We start from the raw sequence: 17471 nt of genomic DNA, 5'->3' as shown, positions 1-17471 counted from the left end.
AGGGGCTATTTTGCAAGAGGGACAGGGTGGAAAGCTGCACCCCCTTGGTTATGTGTCCCGCAAGTTTAATGCCACTGAGCGTAACTGGTCAATGTGGGATGAGGAGGTGGGGGCTATTAAGCTGGAGTTAGCTACATGGAGACATTGGCTGGAGGGCACCAGGGTACCTTTCATGGTCTGGATGTATCATAAGAACCTGGAGGTGCTACGCACTCTGCAGAACCTGAATTCCAAACAACTTTGTTGGGCAGACTTCTTTTCTAAGTTCAGGTTCACTTTGCACCATTTCCCAGCCAAATCTAACTCCCTAACAGACGCCCTCTTGCACCTCCCCCAGCATGACAGACAACCGGAGGACATCACTGACTCTGTTTACTCCCTCCCAGTTCGGCAGGGTGATCACCACATGCAGCCAGGCATCAGCTCAGCCAGGGGAGCCCACAGGACGGGGGGATGTGGAGTCTGACAGGGTGTTGGAGCAACGGGAAAATGGCTGCTGGTACAAAGACTATTTGTTCCTGCATTCCTCAGGGGGGAGGTCATGAAGGCAGCGTATGGGTCTAAACTGGCTGGACATCTGGGCTACTTAAAAACTTTACACCTGTTGCAATGCCAGTTTTGGAGGGCGAGCATGCGCAAAGACATTTCCTTGTTTGTTCAGTCATGCCAAACATGCATAATGTGCAAGCCTCAGCTGGAGAAGCCCCAAGGGCTGTTGAAACCCCTACCGACCCCTAGTCGACCCTGGGGAGTAATCTCAATGGATTTTATCACAGACCTTCCCCTTAGCAAGGGTAAGACCGTTATATGGGTGGTGGTAGACCTGTTTTCCAAACAAATGCACTTCATCCCATTCTGCAAAGTTCCCACAGCTCGCTCACCCACCAAGGAAATCCTGCAGCACATCATCAGGCTTCACATCCCCCTCCTGTAGAATAATCTCAGATCACAGATCACAGTTCATTGCCAAGTTCTGGGGGGAGTTTTTGGAGGTCCTGGGAGTTGAACGAGCCCTCAGCAGTGCTTACCACCCAGAGATGTATGGCCAGACAGAATGAGTGAATCAGACCCTGGAACAATTTCTGAGATGTTTTATGAACTATCATTGGGTGGAATTGTTGCTGTTCACTGAATATTGTTACAATAACTCCCTCCATTACTCCACGGGGTGGTGGTCACCATTTAAAGTGGTGTATGGGTATGAGGGGGACCCTCTGCCCTTCTTGACTGATGAGCGTGGCCCCTTCGTGACTGATGAGCGTGGCCCAGGAAGCGAAAGGGGACTGGTGTGAGGACATACGTAACACCTGGTCCCTTGTGGGGAAGACTCTTGACAAGGCAAGAGCTGCCTATAAAGTGCAAGCTGATTAAAAAAATGTACTTTGGGGTGGGAGTTGCATCCAGGGGACTCTGTCTATGTCTCTGCTAAGAACATTAAAGGCCTGCAACCCATCCGAAAACTGGGGTAGAAATACATGGGGCCTTTTAACAGTGGTTCAGAAAATTAATGATGTAACTGTTGAATTAGCCCTCCCTAAAAATCTGAAACATGTGCATCCTGCTTTTCATCACAGCCTTTTAAAAAAAGGATCTGGGGCCCAACGTCTGGCGGCCACAACATCCCCGGCCACCCCCCATGATGGTGAATGTCGAGCAACATTTTGAAGACTCTCAAATCTTGGACTTGAAGAGGACATGGGGTCGACTGTATTATCTCACTGAATGGGTGGACTTTGGGCTGGAGTATTGGGAGTGGGTGGAGGCTTCTAACGTTCATGCCCCACAGCTCCTCCATGACTTTCATGCACGGTTCCCTGAGAAACCAGGTGGAGGGGGCCCCTCAGGGGGGCAGGATGTCAGCTAAGGCTGCCATGGGATGGAATGTGTGGGTTGCTCTTCTTGTCTCCCTCCTCCCTTTCCCCCCTTTCCCTTCGGCTGTGCGCTGTTATCTGTCCAGTGTCCTTGAAGGTTTTACTCTGCCTGCTCCTAGCTTCCCGCTGGGAATGTAACTGTTGCTTTTTGCCCGTGTCTTCAGGTGCTTGCCTATTGGCTTTACTGTATCAGGGGGTCATGTATGAAGGGGCTATATCTGAAGGTTCAAATCATTAGCCCGCCATTCCTGACACAAGTGTTCATGGTGTCCCGAGTACTAGCTCTCAATAAACTGAAACTTCTGAAGGAATGTTGTTGAGTGTCTTGACTGGGAAGCCTGACAGACTTCTGCCTACGAAAGTGGCTCTTCCTTCAACAAAAGTACCACCCCAGTACCAACATCAGCACCAGAAAAACTACAATTTAGTTTTAAACCATCTGACTTTAAAAATGCAGCCCATAATGCTGAGTGCCTCTTACAAGGGAGAAGTTTTGTTTCCTTTAAGGGAAGCATCTTGGTCTAAGAGGGTAAGCCACTGTTCCCGGGTTCTTCATGTATAAAACCCACTGAAATCAAACAGATTTTCCTGTGTGTTACCAAAGGGAGGCAGGTGCTCGCTCTGAACTGTACCCTAGCTCTATTTTCCCCCATCTTCTGGTGCAATTATTTCCTATTCCGTAGTACTAAAGATATATTTGTCTCGACAGTGTTATTGACAATGGGTTGTACAAACATCAGATAATATGGGAAGACACAGAGAATTCAGATAATTAGACAGCCAAGGGAAATCTGATAATGGGTAGGATCTAATGAACATTAAAGAAACTAATTGCAGTCACTTGAATTGTGTTATTTTTTATAAATATATTTCTCCCCCCCCCCCAATCTCCCATTCTGGACAGATCTATTTGAACAATGCATTTGCTCTGGATTCAGCATGGATACACCCTGAGGAAGTATGGATCTACCAAGGACACGAGAAGCCTCTTGTTATGACAAATCAAGTTGCTGTGGCTTTATCTAGGCCGGCTGCTGCCCCCAGGCCTCTTCCTGCAATGGTGTTAACCCCCCAGCCTATTCCAGGTGAGTTATAAATAGTTAATTACACTCCCCTCCCCCCTTGAGCTGTACATTTTCTGTTCTCTTTACTGTTTTACTAGAACTGACTTAAAAGGTGCCTGTTGTTAAGCGAATCAGTCCTCTCAAATGAGTGACAGTTGCCATCCTAAACACAGTTACTCCCTTCTAAGTTCATTGAAGTCAACGGTCTTAAAAAGGATGTAACTCAATTTAGGATTACACCGACACAGTAGGTCACATGAACACACATGAAGCTGCCTTATATCGAATCAGACCATCAGTCCATCAAAGTCAGTATTGTCTACTGAGACTGGCAGTGGATCTCCAGGGTCTCAGGATGAGGTCTTTCACATCACCTCCTGCCTGGACCTATAACTGGAGATGCTGGGGATTGAAATTGGGACCTTCTGTATGTGAAGCAGAGGCTCTTCCACCGAGCCACAGCATCTCCTTGATTTGTTCAGTGTTTGTATGAATGCGCCTCACATGAAAATCTACGGTGTGGAAAATGTACCCATTGGGGAGGACACTTGCCTAAATATGCAAGGAGATTTTGGATGCAACCCTATGAACACTGGACTTGACTTCTGCATAGGTCTGCTTAGGATTCCTCCCTATGAGGTGTAGAAACTTTTCAATAATAATTTTCAATAATCCATGTGTACTTTGAAGATGTTATTGCCACCGGGGAGGACTGTGCTACTGTTTCACATAAAAACATATTAAAAGTCTGTTACAGTGGTTTTTTTAAGTATCAGAGAGTTAAAACAATGTGGAAAATTCTATGGCAAGACATAGAGAAGAGTTTCCTATGTTGTTATTGTTCCCAACATCTACTTCTTGGTATAGCTTGGAGAGCTACCTCTTTGCCACAATCCATAGACCCAATGGGATGTAGTGTATACAGTGCTGGATATGGACTGGAAATACATGAGCTGGAATTCCCCATTCAGCCATAAAGTGCACTGAATGCTTTTGGGCATATCACTGTCACTCTGGGGGAAACAAAAACTGCCATGCAGGCTATTGCAGGACAAAACAGGGTAATGCTGTTTGTGCTGATCTGAGGTCTGTTGTTGTGTAAGAAAGTGATACAAGTGTGATAAATAAGAAATAATAGTGCCTCCTGGCCTTTGGGGGACAGAGGGGGGAATAACCACATTAGCAAAATGTTACACATTATGCAGAGGCAAACTAAGGGAGCTGCAGCCTGTCTTTAAATAATACAGTCAAAGAACTTGTGGGAGGATATTACAACTGGAAGTCAGGGCGCTTTGGTTCCCAGGCCGTGCCACAGAACCTACTAGAGCCCTTCTTGTTGCCACCAGTGCCATTTTTGCCGACGGCTGATTAGGCTCCAGTGCAGTGGATGCTACTGCACATGTTTGCAGAAGTTTACGTATGTTTATTCATTATTTAACAGATTTCTATGTCGCTTTTCCTAAAATGCTTGCCACAGTTTTGGGTCTTTAAAATGTGACGTATACAACAAATAATTAAAATGTCACTCAGTACCAGCATGAAACTACTATTCACCACAAAGGAGCTTCTGAAAAGCTCCGCCTTGCACTCCAGAGAGATTGGGAGCCATGAGAAATTAGCTCCCATGGTCCTGCATAAAACAAATCCTCTCTGGCTTTCAAAAATCTGGTGGCTGGGATCCAGCAGAACTGTGCTGATTTCCCCACTTCTGCTGCGCAGACCTCTGACTCCTTCCCATACTTTCCCTGAGGTTCCTCTGTTCCCTAGAAGCAGTATTGTGAGGGGTGACTGCAGCGGATGAGGAAGGCAAGGAAGTCCTGATTCACTGATGGAAATCCCTTCCATCAGTGGAGATTTCTAACTCAATACCTTCCCCCACCATTGGCTTCATGTATGTTTTCTGTAAGTTGAGCTTAAAACAGTTTCAACATGGCTGTTTTGCCACATGCCAAACTCAGCACTGCTTGTGGTGACCTGTGGTTTATGCATGGTAGACATGAGCTTCAGACTCAGCTTGGGTTCACCGAATGGCTTAGTTTGCTGTTAAAAACTGAGCTGAAATGCTGACCTGATTTTCTGCATAATGTTAATGACACACACTTATTTTTAGAAGTCAAGTTAGCCTGGGTAGACAATTATTAAGAGGGGCTGTTAATTAATCCATCAGCTCATTAAAGCTAACTTACACACCACAAAATGCATGAAATCAATTCCACAAATCAGCATATCTCAGGTACAGTATAAAGCCATGCAAGGTGGAATTGGTTTATTTATATGCTCTTTCCACTTTTTGTGTCTGGAAGGTACCAGAAGATAGATAAGTCAGAACACTGAGTTTTTATTTGTATTTTATTGATCCCAAAAGTGTATTAATTGACAGTTCTAATAAAAAGAGGCATCTGAACAAAGAAATAATGCATAGCAAGCCTCTTGGATTTTAAAAGGTTTTACAGCTTTATTCATTCTTTGCTAGGATCAAAAATGATTGTATTTCAAACAATAACCAGATGGTAATTGCCCTGTGTGATTTTTGCAACTTTCCCCCCTAATTAGAAACAGTATTGTGCTATTACAGTGTTCTTGTATTTTCTCTGGGTAGTTTTATACAATGAGATCAGATAATTTTTCATGCAGCCCAGGATATCATTGTTAGGGGAAAACTGAGTTCCTTGGCAGTTAGCAAGAGTTATTTATTTTATTTATTTTAATTAGCTACAATTCTTATTTTGCACTGATATGGTAGAACATGCCAGATAATCCTTGGAGCTCAATGGCTTTTTCAGATAACTTACAATAAACTGCCTTCTCTTTTTCCCCACTATTAACTATTGATCTGCTATTGTGCTGTTCAGCCTTCTACTGTGGTTTATGAAAACTATAAACTAGCATGCGGATCTGGATGAGAAAGAGGCTTGTGGTCTATACCTCAGTGAAAATCCATTATTACTAGTTGTTCCTGCAGATTTCACAAGAATACTAGACTGAAATCTACTGTGGCATTTGCAAAAGTAACATATGTGCATTTGTCTGTTTGGACCAATAAGTGTGCTTGATCTTACAGTCCCTTTTTATAGCTTACAATGAAACCTAACATAGAAATTAAAGGGGAGAGGTCATTCTTTTGATATTAATTTCTTGAGGACAGTCTACTAAGTCCAAACATTATCTGGGTGCATTACTAAATTGAGGGAATCTCTTGGAGTAATTTGGGGAGTATTTTAGGTTATTTTAGAGTGGGGTGGCTTGGGGAGTACCTTAGGGGAATCATGGATGGTGTTCTAATACCAGCATCCTCACTTGAGACTCAGGTGTTGAAACTGAGGCCTTGAGATTCCAGCTCTACATGAAGCAGCCAAAGGCATGCTTCATGAGGGACGCCTTTGCCTCCTTGAGAGGAGGAAGGGGGAAGGGCTGCAGTTGCAGCCTGGACTCCTAAAGAGGGAGCGGCTGCGCTCTCCCCTTTCAGTCACTCTGTGCCTTAGGCTTAACACATTATTTCTAGCTAGGCATGTGCTGGGGGTGGATAACGGGGTAGCTGACGCTCTCTCTCGCAAACAGATGGCGAGGTTTTGTCAGCTTGCTCCAGACGCCATTCTTCTGCCAGCAAGGATCTCCCTGGAGCTATGGCAGGTTGGAGGGCCGAGGCTTGCAGGGCGATAGGCCTTGCCATTGTCTCTAGCACGTGAAGAGGGTATGAACATGCAGTTCACCAATTCAAAGAGTTAAGGAAACAGGAGGGTTATGCTAAGGTCTGGCTCATTTCAGTGGAGCAGTTGTTCCATTATTCTGTTTCCTTAAAAGAGGCAGGTTTGGCCAAGAGCTCCATACGGGGGCGCCTTTCTGCCCTTCCATTTCAGGAAGTCACAGGTGACTTTTGTATTAGGAAGATGTTAGAGGGTTGGACCCGGGAAAAGGGGGCTGTGAAGGACCAGAGGCATCTTATTTCACTGGCAGTGCTGAAAGGGTTGCAAGCAACCTGGACCAGCATCTGCAATTCAGGTTATGAAGCCTGCCTTTTCCATGCTGCATCGCTCCTTGCATTTTTTGGAGTGCTTAGAGTAAGTGAGCTGGTAGCTCTGTCCAAGACTGATCAGTCTGGCAGGGCATTGCACAATAGGGATCTGTAATTTATAGGTAAGGAGGTGCACATCACGATTAGGGGTTCCAAGACTGACCAGCGACATAAAGGGTCAGTGGTTACGCTGGGTGTCTGTTCTAACACGGAACTCTGCCCGTTATTGGCTTTATCTCAATACAGGGCTTTAAGGGGCAGGGTGGACAGGTACCTCTTTATACATGCAGACGGGAGCCCGCTGACAAAGCACCAGTTTTGGGCCATTATGGCCAGGGCTTTGGGATTGTTAGGCCTTTCTGGAGTGAAGTTTGGCACTCATTCATTCAGAATAGGTGCAGCATCCACAGCAGCAGCTTTAGGCTATCCCACTGTTGACATTCAGTGGGTGGGCAGCTGGTAATCAGCTGCTTATAAGAGTTATGTGCACCCCCTTGCTATATTAGAGATTGCTGATGTTTGCATTGTTGGGTTCCAGAGTTCACTGTTGTTTCTTCTTAGGTGCTGTGTTTTGTGGCAGGAGACAGATTCTCATCTCCGGACACAGCTACATCTTTTGGGCAGCTCATCGGGCCAATAGACCGGCCGTCAGCTCGCAGCTTGGCCTCAGCCGATGGGCCACTGTCGAGTGGAGGGGGCACCAGGGCCTACACTGGTTGGGCCTCCTCCCTCTTCTGTTTGGGGACAGCTCTGGCTTTCCTTCCCAGGTTTTGGTCATTCACCTGGGAGGTATAGACTTAGGATTCCTGAAGGGGAAGGCCCTAGTGCTGCAAGCCTGGGATGACCTGAAGTACATTCAGTGCCAGTGGTCAGACACAGCAATTGTGTGGCCTGCCATGATTCCACGCCTAGTATGGCGTAGCACTTGGGATCCCAAGGGGATTGAGAGAGCTCAGCACAAGCCCAATGGGGATCTTCAAAATAATTTGGAGGTTGGGTTGGGCCACTATTTGCCTCACCCCCAGATCTGGCTTGATTGGCCGGACCTGTACAGGGGTGATGGCGTTCACCTTTCTGAGAAGGGAAATGACATTTTCCTTCAGGATTTACAGCAAGGGCTTAGATTAGTATTAGGTGTTTGAGTGGGCACAGGGACCTAAGCAGAGGCTTGGCCCTTGGGGTGGCAGAATTAGGTCTAGATAAAGTTCATGCGGCTATGTAAGCACCAATCAGCAACCCCGTTGGGGGGATATAGCGGTCTGCAGGATCACCCCTGCGGCCATGCAGCCAGGGATGAGGATTGCAGACTGACTTTGGGGGATGGCCACGACGGATCCTCTGCGCTGGCCATGCGGTGGTGTTGGAGGGATCCTCAAGGCGCATCCCAATCACTGGGCTTGGCTGTGTTTGCAAGCGACTTACAGTTGGCTCCAACTCGGGGCCTTGGTGTCTTGCCCATTGTACAGTAAGGATGGGGCCAATGGTGACAACCAGGCCTTGACCATGTCGCTGTTCACTGTTTGCCCTTGCCGTTACTTTCATTATGTTAAACAGAGTGGCTTTAGTTTTATCCAACCTTGGTTGTCTGACTCTTTCTCCCATCTATGGGGGCAATAGTTCATTTCAGGTATTGTCTGATCTGATATAAAGTTCCTGTGGGTTGAAGTACTGGAGGAGGAATTGAAAGGAAGGACAAGGTTAGAGCTACTTCCATAGTGAGAACCAGTTTGGTGTAGTGGGTAGGAGCGTGGACTCTAATCTGGGAGAACTAGGTCTGATTCCCCACTCCTCCACATGCAGCTGCTGGTGTGACCTTGGTTCAGTTACAAGTAATTTCAGAGCTGTTCTATCACAAGCAGTTCTTGAAAGAGCTCTCTCAGCTCCACCTACTTCACAGGGTGTCTGTTGTGGGGTGGGGAAAGGAAAGGAAAGGAGATTGTAAGCCTCTCTAAGACTATTTCAGGTAATGAAGAGCAGGGTATAAATCCAATCTCCTCCTCCTCCTCATTTGATTTGTTCTTTGTTTGGGGGATATTGACTTATTTGGATCCCTTTTGAATTGGAAATAAGACATTAAGAATTCTCCCATGTACTGTCTTTGATCTCCAAATTTCATGAAGTTTCAGTGCCTTCAGTTCTTGAGTATCTTTTCCTTTGCTGTGTTATCAGAGCACATGTATATATTGCTAAAACACTTCAAAAAGACAATTTTGATGTGTTTATGTGCTTGTGCATACAGTTGTCTGTATAGTTTGCTTTTATATGATGTTGTGCCAATATGCAAGAACACATCTGCACAGAAGGAAAACAATGTATAAAAACAGTTTTGTTGCATTCACATCAGAGGGTATTTGCAGTGTTTTATCAGTACATATGTGTATTGGTGATGTAGAAGGGGGGAAACAAATGAAATCATGGAAAGCTCTGTGCATGATCCGATTTCAGGACCCCTCCCCCAGTTCCTCTAGTTAATTTGGAATTAAGGAAGAGTGGAACACAGTGTAGAGAAAAATTTGGAACAACAGATGAATGAAATGAGATAAATCTGTTAATCATTGGACACAGGGCCGGCTCACCTGCTGGGCGAACTAGGCATTCGCCTAGAGCACACCGGCCCTTAGGGGCGCCAAACAGGACCCGCCCCCCTCCGCCAAAAGTCTGCATCATGATCTCCGGCGGGCTGAGCTGGCGATTATCCCGGGCTGCGCCTCCACCAGCAGGGCCCTTTGCTCGCCCCCCGGCTAGGGTCTACCTTCACTCTGGGCGCAGTGCCTCCGAGCAAAGCGTGGGGTCTTTGGCCTTGGAGAGCCATCCCGGCTTGTCTGCACCCGAAGGAAGCCCTCTCCCTGGAATGTGTTGCTTGGCAGCCGCCAAGGAAGCACCAGGCGGTGCGGGGAGCCAAGTGGGCAGGAGGTGCTCGGGGGAGGGGCAGACCCGACCCCCACCTTGGGAGAGGGTGGTGAGAAGGTGGCTGCGGGCAGGCTTGGGCGGAGGAGCCAAATGGGGGTCCAGCAGGCTCCTTCCTGTAAGCTCGCGAGCACATTGGTCATTCAGCTACACTGCCCCCCATGCTGGGGAAAGCGCTTCCTTGGCCTTTCTCACCCTCTAGCGTGGGGGAACTCTTCTCCCAAAGGGCCAGCCATGCAGCTCCGTGCACCTTGCTGCCCTGCACCGTGCGCCCATCGCCACCATCCTTGCCTTGCCTCAACAAGCCCTGCTCGGCTTAGGCTGCTCCGCTCACCCTGTCGCTGCCGCCCCTGGCCTTCCTCCTCTTCAGAGCTGTTCTGAGGGATGCTGCGTGTGGCACACTGCTTTCCCGCCTTTTTTTTGCGCTTCTCAGAGGTAACGACAATGCAGAGGCCTCCCTCCTCCTCCCCCCCCCTCCCGCTTCCGAGAGCCCCCCCCTTTTTGGCATGCCTCTGGCAAGAGACACATTTCTCGCCCGGTCGCCATGGATCTCAAAGCCGCCAGGCTTCCCCCTCACACCTGCTGGAGTTCCGTGTGTCTGCGGCCCCTTCAGGAGGAGAGTGAGCAGCAGAGTGCTTCCTTCCTTCCTTCCCAGAGGAGAGAGACTGCCCGGAGGTTGGACGGGGTTGCTGGGCACCTGGAAGTAGCTGGCAAGGGTGTGGGGGGAAGAGAACGAGGGAAGGGCACCAAAGGTGTTTAAGGTGAAGTGGCAAGCCCTGGAGAGTGCAGCTGGGAGAGGGGGGTCTGTGGGTTGCTGCCTTGGTAGAAGAGCGAGATTTGAGTCCAGAAGTGCCTTAGAGACCAACAAGATTTTCAGGGTTAAGCTTCCAGAGTCAATGCTCCATTGGTGGTGGTGAGCTCGCATGCCTGAAGGTGGTTCCACGACAGAATTAAAAGGCAGGCGAACTGGCAGGGAGTGTAGATTCAGGTGGGGTAGCTGTGTCTGCAGAAGCAGAACGAAGTTTGAGTCCAGTGGCCCCTTTAAGACCAACAAAGTGGCCCCTTTAAGACTCCGGGAGTGCAGTCCTGGGTGGTCCTGGGTGGGATTACTCCCGAGCAGCCCCACTGAACAGCAGAGGGCACCACTGGCGGCAGCCTGGCTGAAGTCCAGTCTGGGAGCTGGAAACATAATGGGAAGCGTTCAAATTTATGTCGCACTCTAAAAGGGTTAAAGAGGCAAAGTTGTTTGCTAGAGGGGCTGCGCACGGAGGGAGGCCTAAAAGAAGAAAGGCTCTTCCGTGGGGGGAGGGGTGAGCCTCTGAATTGCTGAAGAGAGGGAGAACTTCTCATCTGCAAGAGCAAGGAAAAGCCTTGCATCCAGATGCAGGGAAGGTTTACTTGGAGATGCTGCTATCAGTCGTAGGTTGTCAACTCTTTTGAATTTATGTCTTGCACTGAAAGGGTTAAAGAGGCAAAGTTGTTTGCTAGAGGGGCTGAGCACGGAGGGGGGCCTAAAAGAAGAAAGGCTCTGGGGGGGGGAGCCTTTGAATTGCCGAAGAGAGGGAGAGCTTCTCATCCCCAGGAGCAGGGAAAAGCCTTACAGCCAGATGCAGGGAAGGTTTACTTGCAAGTTGGGGGGGCATAAGGTATTAGATCTTGGAAGAGCAGCATGCCTCCGACAGCATGGAGATGCTGCTATCAATCCTAGGGTTGTTAACTCCTGGATGGCAAATCCCTGGATATTTTGTGTGTGGGGGGGGAGCTCAGTGGAGTAAAATGCCATAGAGCCTACCCTCCAAAGCAGCCCCCCCCCCACACACACTGATCTCTGTACTCTGACGATCAGTTATAATTCTGGGAGATCTCCAAGCCCCACCTGGAGACTAGCAACCCTACTAGGTGTCAGTTTCAGTGTCTTCAACTACAAGTAAAAAAATTAGTGGATGAAACTGGATGGTGTGGAAAAAAGCCCTCTTGAATCATTCAGATTGGCTCACAGTTTTTTAGCCTCCAGCTCACACATTTTTGTCTTAGCTCAGGAAGGATGGCTCCAGAGCAAACTAATTTATGCAGTAGCCAAATCACCTGCTCACAACTTTAATGCCAATAACTCACAAAGTAGAATTTTTGCTCACAAGACTCCACAGCTTGGAAGGGAGTATTGTGCTTCCAATATTAAAAAAGTGCTGTCAGTAGGTCACATCACAAAAACACATCTTAAAAGCCATTAAAACCAGAATAAAACCATATTGTTTAAAAATGTAAACCAATTTAAAATTAGCAATTTAAAATTTTGTGTTTTTCATTCTTCCTAAAATTCATTTATGTTTAAAAATTGGGGGGCCCATGGCGGGGGGGGGGCACCGGAAGGTAGCCTCACCTAGTGTGCAAAAAAACCTGGAGCTGGCCCTGACTGGACAAGATGAACAACTATAATATCAAGCTCCTCTCTGAATTAAGGATGAGAGGCAGGGTGAGATGTGTCCAGGCAGGCTACCTGAGAAAGAACTGAAATTATCCCCTTACCTAGCATACTTTTAATGCAAATACTCCTTTGGAGCAGTGGTGGCTTTCAGATTATAACTGTTCTGTCTTTTACCGAGGCATTCAAATACAGGAAGATCCAGTCTCTTTGGATTACCAGGATGGGACTTCCTTTATATGAAGCTGGAGCTAGCTCATGTTTCACTGAGCAATTCCTCATGCATTCTTATGTGTATTCTTTTGAAGTCTGAAGAATGTCAAGGTTTGTTCTCTGGAGAGTAGGAAAAGAGAAAGAAGAGGAGATTGAAGAATATCACAGGATGTGCATACATCTTAGATAAACCAAAGGTTTTGAGTTCTCATCAATAACATTTACTAGGAAGGAGAAACACAACTTCAAGGCTTATGCTTGCACACTCAAGTTAGTATAAACTGACATAGTTCTACCAGCTGATGCTGTTCCTGGGTCCATGTTTCCATAGGTTTTGTGCAAGACCACCAATTATACCTACTTGCTCCATCATTAAACCCTCTTGCTCCATCATCTGTCATTAAAATCTGCCTCCATTCCTGAGGACTGGAAGGTAGCCACTGTCACGCCCATCTTTAAAAAGGATTCCGGAGGAGATCTGGGAAATTACAGGCCCGTCAGTCTGACATCAATACCGGGCAAGTTGGTGGAAACCATTATTAAGGACAGAATTAGTAGGCACACTGGTGAACAAAAACTATTGAGGAAGACTTGGCATGGGTTCTGTGAGAGAAGATCTTGTCGCATTAACCTGTTAGTGTTCTTTGAGAGGGTGAACAAACATGTGGACAAGCTTTTGATAAAGTTCCTCATCAATGTCTCCTAAGTAAACTCATGGGATAAGTAAGCCAAATAAGCTCCTAAGTAGTCATGGGATAAAAGGATGTGTCTCGAGCGTAGCACTGAGAGCAGAACTAGGTAAATTATCGATGGAAGCCTGGGCTTGGATTACAGCATTTTTCTTTAAAGTAAAGGTTTTAAAATCTGAGGGAGGATCTACTCTACTTGGGTTTATCCAGGCAGATACACATTACAGCTAATGGGATCAGCTATTGGAAAAGAAAATGAAATGCCTAGGAATAACAAATGATATGATTAAAAATACAGAAACTAAAGACATTAGAAGACAAATTTAAAAATCTGTAAGGAAATTGGATGTTACAAGTACATCTATTAGGGCATGCAGGGTATGTTCGACGCTTCATTTGGGAATTGCCCTCCTGATGCAACGGCCAAAATATTTTTATCAATTGACAGTCCCTAGACTAAGAAGAGCTTTTACTTTGGCAAGACTGAACATTTTTCCCTTGGCAGTTTTGGAGGGCAGATATAATAAAGTATCATATTCTAATAGAACATGCAGATGCTCATATCATACAATCGAAACCATTGAACATATGATTATGGAGTGCCCTATATTCGATGAGTTGAGGGCTAATTTAGTCACCCCTTTACTTAAAGATATGGAACTGCTAAATGTGTGAGCTCAGGTGTCATTGCTACTATTGGATACCAATGATCACGTCACCCTCTCAGTGGCAAAATTCATAGGCGCAATAATCAAATATAAGAGAAATAATACTGAGTAAGGCCTTTTAAAATATTTTCTTTGGTTCTAATTTCTGCTTAAGGTGAGCAGTACTAGATAGAGAAAAAGGACAAGTCCTCTTGTGCATCAAAAACTGGCTAATTAATAGGAAACAAGAGGGTGAATATAAATGGGCAATTTTCACAGTGGAGGGTGGTAAGTAATAGAGTACCACAGAGATCAGTACTGGGTACGATGCTTTTTAACTTGTTCATTAATGATTTGGAGTTGGGAGTAAGCAGTGAAGTGGCTAAATTTGTGGATGACACAAAATTGTTCATGGTGGTGAGATCCAGGGAGGATTGTGAGGCACTCCAAAGGGATCTGTTGAGAATGGGTGAGTGGGCGACAATGTGGCAAATGGGGTTCAGTGTGGCCAAGTGCAAAGTGATGCACATTGGGGCAAAAATCATAACTATAAATACACGTTGATGGGTGTCACGGGCTGGGCTTGGGATGAGAGGCAGAAGTCAAGTCCTGTCCAAGGTCATTGCCAGGAGAGTCAGACCAAGAGCCAAATCGTGGGTCTGAAAGAGGGGTCATCCAAAGCAGGGGTCAGGGAGCTAGGAATCTGAGCCAGAGTGGGGGTCTGAAGACAGGAGCTGAAGGTGGATGTGAGGCACACATGGAGGCAACTTGTTGCTTCTACAAGAGCCATATCCTGAGTGGGAATTATATAGGCCTCTGGCTGGGCTTCCCATGGTGGCGACGGCGCTCCTGCTAATACTCAGGACTCGGCGCTCGCCTTCCCTGACAGCGTGCATCTCGTTGGCAGGTGGCTATGTCTCTGCAGAGCTGTTCCCTTAGCTGAACCACCCACAGAGGTGAGTCAGGCAGGCTCCCTGATTGCACCTGTGCCTCCTCAGCTGCTACAAAACCAGGGGCAGGGTTTACAGGCTCAGGCACTGGCACGCTATCAACGTGTGAGGAGTCAGAGGGGGCAGCTTCTGGTTCTGGCAATGCCAGCACCTCTGGCTGCAATGCCAACTCAGGTGAGGACTCAGTGCTGTCGTCATTGCTCATGACAATGGGGTCCAAACTGGTGGAGACTGACCAAGAGAGACATCTTGGAGTCATAGTAGATAACTCACTGAAAATGTTGTGACAGTGTGTGACTGCAATAAAAAAGGCCAATGCTATGCTGGGGGTTATTGGGAAGGGAACTGAAAACAAATTAGCCAGTATCATAATGGATCTGTATAAATCGATGGTGCAACCTCATTTGGAATACTTTGTGCAATTCTGGTCACCATACCTGAGAAAGGATATAATAACATTGGAAAAGTGCAGAAAAAGGCAACTAGAATGATAAAAGGGTTGGAACACTTTCCCTATGAAGAAAGGTTAAAGCTCTTGGGGCTCTTTAGGTTGGAGAAACAACAACTGAGGGGGTGACATTATGGGAGATTATGCATGGGATAGAGCAGGTCAAGAAAGAAGTACTTTTCTCCCTTTCTCACAATACAAGAACTCATGGTCATGGTCAAGAAAGAAGTACTTTTCTCCCTTTCTCATAATACAAGAACTCATGGTCACACAATGAAATTGCTGAGCAGTTGGGTTAGAATGGACAAAAGGAAGTACTTCTTCACCCAAAGAGTGATTAACACATAGAATTCACTGCCACAGGAGGTGGTGGCAGCTACAAGCATGGATGGCTTCAAGAAGGAATTGGATAAGCAGGTGGAGCAGAGGTCCATTGGTGGCTATTAGTCACAAGGTACAGATAGGAACTCTTGGTCTGGGTCAAGTGATGCTCTGTATTCTTGGTGCTTGGGTGGGGGGAGAAGAGTGGGCTTCTAGTGTCCTAGCCCCACTGGTGGACCTCCTGATGGCACCTGGTATTTTTGACCACTGTGTGACAGAGTGTTGGACGGGATGGACCATTGGTCTGATCCAACATTGGCTTCTCTTATGTTCTTATCAAAGATGAACTGTGAGCAGCACAGTTGTCTGGAAGATGGCTGTGGAAATGTGTGCATGACATACAAATGTCATAAGAATGTTTGTAATAGTGTCTTCTTTAGAACAGTGATGCTCTATAATGGCTAAAAGGAGATGAATGGCCGAGTTCTGATTTTCATAGGTAGCTGGGATTGTTTTATGCACAATCCACTAAGAAATGCTAGTGTGTAGCTTTTATTCCTTTCATTTGGCCCTCTATACTGTGCAGATTTGAAATCTATAATTTCTGTATATTGCTGTGGATTAATACAGATACTTAGGTAATGCCATTTAATTTTCTTAAATGCAACATTCTCATCACAATGATTGTGGTTCTGTTTATATAGATTAATGGTGAGAAACTGAGAATATTGATATAAAGGGTATAACTATCCATAATCAGCATTCCCCCCCCCCACTGGAGTGACAGCTAAGTGAATGAGAAAAGACTGCTCATTCATTATGAACCATTGAAGGTTGGCAAATACTAACATGCCTAATTTGGCAGTTGCAAATACCCAGGAGCAGAAAGTTGTATTTGCTGTAGGAAGGAATAATGGGTCATTATCCCTTGGCAGTTAAAAGTGGATTGCAAAACCTGGTTTATATGCCCTTGCAATTTATTTTATCACCTAGAAATTATAGTTTATTTTCTTGTTTTCTCCTAGTTCCAGCCAATACATCCTCTTTATATAGAGGAGAGATTGTTTAAACAAAGGGGTTTGGGGGTTCACTTGGGACTACAGAGTGCAATATGGAGCTGAGTGAATGAATGAGTCTGATGTCTCTTCTATCCCACTTTTCTTTTACCAGTTTACAAAGGTAGCTAGTGCCATCCTAAGAAGAGTTACAGCCTGCGAATCCATTGAAATTTAGGATAGTACTGTGTGTGATCTAAAACAGGACATGTCCAGAAGAACAGCTCACTATCCATTAGATAACTCTTTATTGGTCATGGCCTACAGGGTTAGTTTGACAATACAGCCCAACTCTATAAAGTATTTTCCCCTGTTTTCTCGAGTTTATCTTTAATTTTCAAAAGAAGCTATATTTAATTGAATGTTTCAAGATGAGTGACTACAGCGAGTGTTGTTCATTTCCTCCTTAGAAGTGCTACAAGTTTATTATGGTTCTCCAAATCTCATTTATTTTAAAGTTGAAGTTAATAGTAATATGGCAGCAAATCAGAAGGAACTGGAGAGCCCAAGGAAGCAGGAAGGATTAGAGTGTAAGCACTTTCAAGGGATATCTTGGTAGATTCAGTCTGTTAAATTTTGATTGCTAAATCATAATCTGCGAATAGATTATATCGGATTTGGCACCCTAACACTGAAACTTTACTAAACAGTACAGAAATGTGAGTCTGGGTTTAATCTGACTCTGCTATTCTCTGAACATTGGGGAAAACTGTGATCTATCCAGCCTGTCTTCTAAATTAGTGAAAAATTATTTTAGAAAACATGTTGGAAGCAGCTTGCAAAAATCACCTTAAAAATCAGTGAAGCAGTGTAAAATATGAAGCTGCAAGAATAATGGAGCAAAAAGGGGTTGTGATAGGAACAGTTCAGCA

General features: G+C 45.8%; 1 protein-coding gene across 1 annotated transcript in view; it reads left to right on the top strand.

The window, feature by feature from the left end:
• Positions 1-17471, top strand: part of TCERG1L (transcription elongation regulator 1 like) — a 249767-nt gene that overhangs the window by 10635 nt on the left and 221661 nt on the right. The window contains exons 3-4 of the mRNA XM_015429033.1: positions 2776-2956; positions 3048-3056. Of these exons, the coding sequence (XP_015284519.1) occupies positions 2776-2956; positions 3048-3056 (190 nt within the window). The remainder of the gene's footprint in view (positions 1-2775; positions 2957-3047; positions 3057-17471) is intronic.

This window comes from Gekko japonicus, unplaced genomic scaffold (genome assembly GCF_001447785.1).
Source record: "Gekko japonicus isolate JY-2015 unplaced genomic scaffold, Gekko_japonicus_V1.1 scaffold1545, whole genome shotgun sequence".
NCBI classification, from domain to species: domain Eukaryota; kingdom Metazoa; phylum Chordata; class Lepidosauria; order Squamata; family Gekkonidae; genus Gekko; species Gekko japonicus.
The sequence above is the reverse complement of the archived record's forward strand: the minus strand, read 5'-3'. Positions and strand labels throughout refer to the sequence as shown.